Genomic DNA, 7,855 nt, shown 5'->3' with positions numbered 1-7,855 from the left:
GACTTAACACATTAACCGAATAGACAATGTCAAGCCGCGTGATGGTGAGGTATAGCAATCGACCAACTAACCGTCGATAAGTGGAAGCATTCGTGAGAAGGTCCCCATCTTTATTGTTGAGTTTGAGCGTTGGCTCCATAGGGAAAGAGCATGGTTTCACACCGAGTAAGCCAGCATCTTCCAAAATATCCAAGGTATATTTGCACTAAGATAGACAAATGCCTTGGGTAGATCTTGCAACCTCTATACCCAAGAAAAACTTTAAGGGGCCAAGATCTTTAATATGAAACCTGTGGTTCGGAAAGTTCTTCAGAATCGCAATAGCCGAGGAACTTGTTCCAGTGACGATAATATCATCAACATAAACAAGCACTACTGTGAATTCGGTCTTGGTGTGACGTGTGAATAATGAATAATCAGCCTTGGATTGTGAGAAACCATCATCATGAAGGGTTTTGGAGAATTTAGCAAACCATTGTCTAGATGCTTGTTTTAGACCATACAATGACTTATGCAGCCGACACACACGACTCTCTTTTTTACTAGAGAACACAAGAGGAAATGTCATGTATACCTTTTCATCCAAATCCCCATGTAAGAAAGCATTTTGAACGTCTAACTGGTGAAGTGACCAATTTTTGCTTACGGCAATTGCAATGAGATAACGCACTGTTACAAGTTTTGCAACAGGAGCAAAAGTTTCATGGTAATCTAATCCTTCTTTTTGATTGTAGCCTTTCGCAACGAGTCTAGCTTTGTACCGTTCTATGGCGCCATCGGAACGATACTTTATTTTGAACACCCATTTGCACCCAATTGGTTTCATGTGAGGAGGCAATGTGGTAATGGACCATGTCTTGTTTTCTGCAAGAGCATTAAGTTCTTTTAACATGGCTGCACGCCAATGAGGATCAAGGACAGCCTGTGAGAAAGATAATGGTTCCTTGATAGAAGACACAGCTAACACAAATTTATGGTGAGCAGCAGAAAGATTATCATATGAAACGAAATTTGAGAGAGGGTAGTGAGTACCTTTTCGAGAACCTTTCTTTGTCGGGGCATTAGAACAATCATACCCACTCAAGTAGGGAGGTGGTTTGCGGTTTCTCTTAGGGCTGTTTTGTTCTGGAGTAGGTTCTAGTGTCGCTTGATGCTCAACCAAGCTAGTATCAGTAGACTGCGGAATATGGTCAGGTTGTGAACTACTAGAGATATGTTCATGGCTGGTGGGTTGGTCAAGATCTATGTATGGAACATGGATTTCTAGCGAGTTAGAGGGTTGAGTTTGCAAGTGTGTCTCAATCTTAGTTGAAGGTTGGTTGGCATGGGTTTCTAGCACAGGTAGTGGTAGGACGGCATGGCTATCTTATGGAAATGCTTGAGTGGATTGGAATGAGAATATTGACTCATGGAAAACAACATCACGACTAACAAAAAATTGTCGTGTTTTGATGTCAAATAGGCGATATCCCTTTTGGGCATAGGGATACCCAACAAAGGTGCACTTTCGAGCACGTGAATCTAACTTGTCACAGTGTCAGGAAAGAGTGGAGGCATAACATAGACAACCAAAAACACGCAAGTGATCATATGTGGGGGGCTTTTTGAAAAGACACTCGTATGGTGTTTTGTTGGACAATAAGGTTGTTGGTATCCAGTTAATGAGATATGCAGCTGCTAAAACACGCTCTCCCCAAAAATATTTTGGTAAATGAGCTTGAAACCGAAGTGCCCTTGCAACTTCCAATATGTGGCGATGTTTTCGCTCAACTACCCCATTTTGTTGTGGAGTGTCACACAACTATGTTGATGAATGACTCCATGTTCCAAAAGAAAAGGTGAAATTTCCCGTGAAAAAAATTCAAGGCCATTATCGGTCCTTAAAGTTTTCACTTTGCAATTGAATTGAGTTTCGACAAGAGCAAAAAAATGTTTGAGATAGGTCTTTGTTTCAGATTTGTGAATCATTAGAAACACCCAAGGTCTTTGTCGGTGTTGTTCAGGGGTGAAAAACATACTGTTGGCAGTGGTGGAATTTTTGTCTGTGTTATCACTTAAACCTTTGTGCAACCGATGCCCTGTAGGATAGCCATGGAGGACGAAACACTTGTCCTTGATGTGCCCAACCCAACCATAATGTTCACACGTCGGACTGAGCTTCCTGTTCGTTCGTGATTTATCACTGGTAGAAGGAGTACGATTGAAATTCTTTGTTGTCCTTGGAGTTGTTTGGACTGAAAGAGCCATAGTTTGAAGACCAGAGTTAGCTTGTGAGGTCACATCTCTTTGCTTTTCTTCTTGAAACATGAAAGAATAAGCCTTGTTGACATTTGGAAGAGGTTCCATAAGCAGAATTTGACCGCGAACAAGCTTGTAAGATACGTGCAACCCCATCAAAAATTTGATGAGCCGTTCATCTTGTTGAATATTTTGTAAAGCCTTGGAGGCTCCACAAGAACAAGGTGGAATGACCAATAGAGATGATAGTTCATCCCAATAACCCTTGAGTTTGGTGTAGTAACCTGAAACTGTAAGAGATTCTTGTGTGCAAAGCATAATATCTTGGCAAAGTTCGAAAAGTCGAGGAGAATTACCTTGAGCATATCGCTCATGGAGATCTGTCCATATGTTAGCAGCATTTTCGGCATAGATAACACTATCTGAAATTTTCGGGAAAGCGAGTTGAGAAGCCAAGATTTTACCATATCATTACAGTGTATCCATAGTGAATGGTTGGAGGAAGTCGATTCTGGAATAGATAGACTGCCATCAATGAAGTTAACTTTGTTTTTGTCACTGAGTGCAGTGTGCATAGCTCGACCCCAAGTAGGATAGTTTCCACCATTCAGCGGCTGTGATACAAGAATTGCTCCTGGGTTGTCAGAGTGATGGAGAGTATACGGAGAGGATAGATCCATTCTTGAATTGTTATTTGAGATTTCAGAATTTGTTGGTTATGTCATAATGATTAAGAACACAGGAGAGATTTACTGGATTTGCAAAAGTGCGGAAGTGGATATCAATAGGATAGTTATCGATGTCAATTAAACTTTGAAAAAAGTAAGAGCAACGTGTGGCTCCGATACCATAAAGAGTTTTGAGAATCGGAAATAGATGATTTTCTCATTAGATATATGTGCATATATATAAATGCAACCTATAAAACTGAATTCCTTGATCCTTGGAATCAGATAAAAACAACTAACACAGGTGTCAAATACATAGATGTAACCTGTGCTATTATGATAACTATGAACAAAATTAGATAGACTCAAATCAGTGGAACTGATGTGAATTATGTGACGTAATAGTTAGAGATGAATAAAACCAAGTTTAATATCATTTTCTAACAAAAGAAAGCTCTGCACTTATAATATGGAGTAAATCAACAAAAATAAATGAAATTGTTTCGTAAGCATCTTGAAGCGCCCAAGGCTTTTAGTGTGATAAAGACTTTTTTGCCATTCAAGTTTTTGATACCGTAACTGGAAATGAGATCTCATTCAAAGAGAAAGATACCTTAGATCACCAAGAACAACTTAGAAGTTCTTTCATATTGCAGGTAGTCTATTTGAATCCATTTAATTAATTATGTACCATCTTATTACCATTACTTCGGAAAAAAAATTATGCACCACGTTTTACCATAAAGGTCACTCTATTTTCTTAGCTCTTTCCGGCCTTAGAAGGTATAGGCAGTTATTTTTATGAAAGATGGCATCTGCCATAGCTCCACCATTAGCAATAAGCCCTTATAACAAACTCATGATTTAAGTTGGAGTTTCTTCAGATTGGAAACTGCCTCATAAATAACTCCCTATATAGTATTTATAAGAAATAATATTAAACCTATCATACACTTTACATATAACATATTCTTAAGCCAAACATTAGCTAATAAGTGTCAAAAGGTTAAGCATATTCTAATGTTTTAAAAAGTTTGTGACGTGATTTTAAATTAGCTCAACATTAGCAATGCATTTTAGTTTAATAAGTTGATATGAGATGTTAAGTAATTTAATTAAGCGCACACCATGACATAGCATATAGTTCAAATTTCACATATTAATTATCGTACAATCAAAACACTAAAAAACAAATGAGATGTGTACCTTATTGAGTGGTGTTTCGATGAAGCAACTATCATAATTAGACTCCTGCCCCTGTAATAGAGATTTGAAAGAGATCCATACAAATTTAGACTTATGCAATATAAATTACTAACCTTGTTCATTTCATTTATTTATAATATTGCGATAAACTCACAATTTACTTTGCATTATGTGATAATCAGGAAGGAGAGTTCCCTTGGCATCTGGTTTCTGTTGCATTTTTCCTCATATTGGTCAAACTCCTAGGTCCGTATTACCCGTACTGTGGGCGGATATTTATCCCACATTTTGCAAATGGAGGATTGCTGAGGACCTTATGGTCTGCTATTATGTGGTATAAAAAGCCCCATGTGGCACCAGAAACAACCTTGCCGTAGACTCCAACACCTGATCATCAGTGTTAGTGAACATTGATAACGGGCGGATATTTATCCCACATTTTGCAAATGGAGGATTGCTGAGGACCTTATGGTCTGCTATTATGTGGTATAAAAAGCCCCATGTGGCACCAGAAACAACCTTGCCGTAGACTCCAACACCTGATCATCAGTGTTAGTGAACATTGATAACGTTGTCTGGGAGGCTCGGGAAGGCATTGCTTTGTCTCAATGCATGTATTCTGTTTTGCAGCAAGGTGTAAGCTTCGTCAGAGTTATAGTTTATGGAGTGTTAGGACCTGGGCACACTCGCCAGGCCTGGGCCTCCGCGCCCATGGGATAACTAGTACCGATATTGTCCCCCACTTAACCACCCATTGGGCTTGGGCCACATCTTGGCCATGGGTGTGGGGTTTTATCTTAAAAGGCCTCAGTACTAGTTAGTGATCTTCCCACTTTATCAACTCATGATGAACTCCTTTTTTGTTCAATGTGGGACTATTTCTCTTTTCGGTCCACACACTCTAACACTCTATTCGTTCATCGTCGAGCACAATCCAATGCCAGAGCTCTGGTGTGTTTGGGCCTCTGAGGGAGGTGGCTTTTTCTCAACCCTTCGGTGTAACGGGCACACTTCACACTTCGTTAAGCAACTCCACCTGAGTTTCTTGATTCTCTGCATGATCAGTGCCTTTGTCCCTGCCGAACCATTGGCTCTGATACCAGTTGTTTTGTCCCTGCCGAACCATTGGCTCTGATACCAGTTGTTTGGACCTGGGCACACCCGTCAGGCCTGGGCCTCCGCGCCCATGGGATAACTAGTACCGATATTGTCCCCCACTTAACCACCCATTGGGCTTGGGCCACATCTTGGCCATGGGTGTGGGGTTTTATCTTAAAAGGCTTCGGTACTAGTTAGTGATCTTCCCACTTTATCAACCCATGATGAACTCCTTTTTTGTTCAATGTGGGACTATTTCTCTTTTCGGTCCACACACTCTAACATGGAGGTACGATTGTATTTAGCGAGTGTATAATTGGTTAATGAGCAAATTTTGGTTACGATCGATCTGAATGTTGTTGTGGTTACTAAATGTTTTAGTTCGTACTATTGCAATCCTCTAATGAATTTTCTTTACAGAACAATAAAAGATTCTGGAATGTGAATGTGCCCCCTAGGATCACACTTATTGTGTGGAAGATTGCTAAAAATATTTTAGCTACTACTGACAATTTGATTAAGCTTAAACTGAATATTGACTATGCTTGTCAAATGTGCAGAATGCATGAGGATAATATGATGCACACTTTCTTTACTTGCACCTGGTCTACCCAAATATGGTTTGCCTCCCTCAATCTTTAAGATTTGATTCTGAACTGCTACAGTCCCTATTAGAATGAGAGACATACCCATGTATCTGACACTTTGATCCTCATTTAGGCTTAAACATGTTTTTATTTAAAAACTGTCTGCTGCTCAACAGCCATGGACTCTAATAAGATGCTGAATCATCACTGTGGACATCCTTACCATGATAGAGGCTGAGGGAATCCTGGGGGTGAGGACATTGATAGTTTGAATATTCACATTTACTTATGGAAGTTGGTTTCTTTGCACAATGTATGTTTTCGGTTTATTTAGAAGATATTCAGCCATCTAAATGGTTTTCATCATTCTGTTTTACTTATTCGTCGTTTGGTTTATATCAATCTGAACTTTTTGAACTCTGTCTCTCACCTTATTGATTGATAATTTACTTGTCCACGGATAGTTCATTGACTATGTACTAAGGTTGTTACTATTCATACTCGTATTTTTCTGTTGTCACTACTGAGTTCCGGTTACAGCAAAAGGTCTGAATAGTTTTCTTAAATTAATCACACGTCTGGTCGAGTCTCTAGGCCTGCACCTTAATATTTTATATTATCACATTCTGTGAGTTCTGAATGGTTTTGTCTTAATAAACAGGGAATAGAAGTCTATATGAATTCAGGGCCTGATAAGGTGATTACTTTCGCTATTGAAATTATCTGTGAGAAAATGATATCTGTATTTGTCTTCTATAATTTTTGAAATTTGTTCATGTATTCAAATTTCGTTGTAGGCTGAGGAAGTGAAATTTGCTGTACCTTTGTTGGACATTGACTTGAATAAACTGGTGCTATTGTGTCCATGGAGACATCAGCTAAAAATCTACCTGCACGTTTTTTCTTGCTTCTCTCAGTGATATAGCAAATGAATAGATATCATGGAATAATATTGTTGTCTAGTGGCCATGATGACTTGAAATCCTTAAGGTAATATGTACATACAGTCAAAATTACGGAAATGATTTCTTTCTCTATCTCTTATTCCATTTAAATTTTTCAAGTTATAACCACTTCAGTTGGATTTTGTTTTTCAAAGATAACTCCTAATAACTTGGGATGAGCAAATCCTTCATCAAATTTTGTAAGTTGGTTGTAATATAAACTGTTATTAGAGTATCAACGAAACAGATAGATTATAAGAACATATTAGTTTTAGGTTTTGTGCTAATAGGGCTTAATTTCAACAATTCAGACCTTTCTTTTGATGTATTAGGTACACGACATCCTTGTCGATTTTCCTCACAGAAGGACATGGGTAGTACAATACCCTTTAAAGTTTTCTTTCTTACTTGGCTTTTCTTGGTGTATCCGTGGCACCGCAGGACAATGTCAAGGAGGCCTTAGGGAAGACTTGTGGATGTATAAGCCTTCTCCACAGGTAGCTGTGAAAGGTTTTTTTTCATGAATACAATTGCTTCTGGACGATACTGGGCATAAGGGCATGCTGGTTCTGGACGATACTGTCCTACTGGACTGAAGGTGAATCATGAATGAAGACATCATCTGCTGTGATGAAGTACAGTTGTTGCACTTTCAATCATAATTGCAATTGTGGTAGTATCAGCTGAAACTATGTTGAATGCTGGTACTTTAAGAGAATGGATTTCAGCTGTTCTTGGACATTACTTCGGTTTGTTTGTATGTGACAAAAATAATCTGTTGGAGTGCTTGCAGATCAGGGGTGGTTAATTCACTGGAGGAATTTAAGGTTTCAGTGTTTGGTGAAAATTATGATCAGGAGGAAGCAGATGCTCTCTCATCAAAAACTGAAAGTGATGCTGCCAAAATGCGCAAGGCAATCCATGAGAATGCAGCTAAGGAGTCTGAACAGTATGACTGGGCCGAACTTGCTGACAGTGGAAAGGTAATGTCAGATATAGCCTTTTTTCTGTTCTATTTGGGGATTTACGTATTTATCCACCTACTTAATTATTCAGTGAACATTAATGGTTTTTGTGGATGCATGGTCGCAGCTGAAGGACTTGACTGTGGTTG

At 38.9% G+C, this 7,855-nt stretch overlaps 1 protein-coding gene across 1 annotated transcript; it reads right to left on the bottom strand.

Annotated features, from left to right (window-relative positions):
- Positions 1 to 205: 205 nt before the first annotated feature.
- LOC147492791 (uncharacterized) lies at positions 206 to 2,918 on the bottom strand. Its single transcript, XM_086567642.1, is given in 3 exon segments — positions 206 to 1,177; positions 1,819 to 2,669; positions 2,672 to 2,918. Coding segments are annotated over 3 exon segments (2,070 nt in total).
- Between the last annotated feature and the right edge of the window lie 4,937 nt (positions 2,919 to 7,855).

This window comes from Coptis chinensis, chromosome 6 (genome assembly GCF_015680905.1).
Source record: "Coptis chinensis isolate HL-2020 chromosome 6, ASM1568090v1, whole genome shotgun sequence".
Classification (NCBI taxonomy): Eukaryota; Viridiplantae; Streptophyta; class Magnoliopsida; order Ranunculales; family Ranunculaceae; genus Coptis; species Coptis chinensis.
Note: the sequence above shows the minus strand (reverse complement) of the source record. Positions and strands in the feature narration are given on the sequence as shown.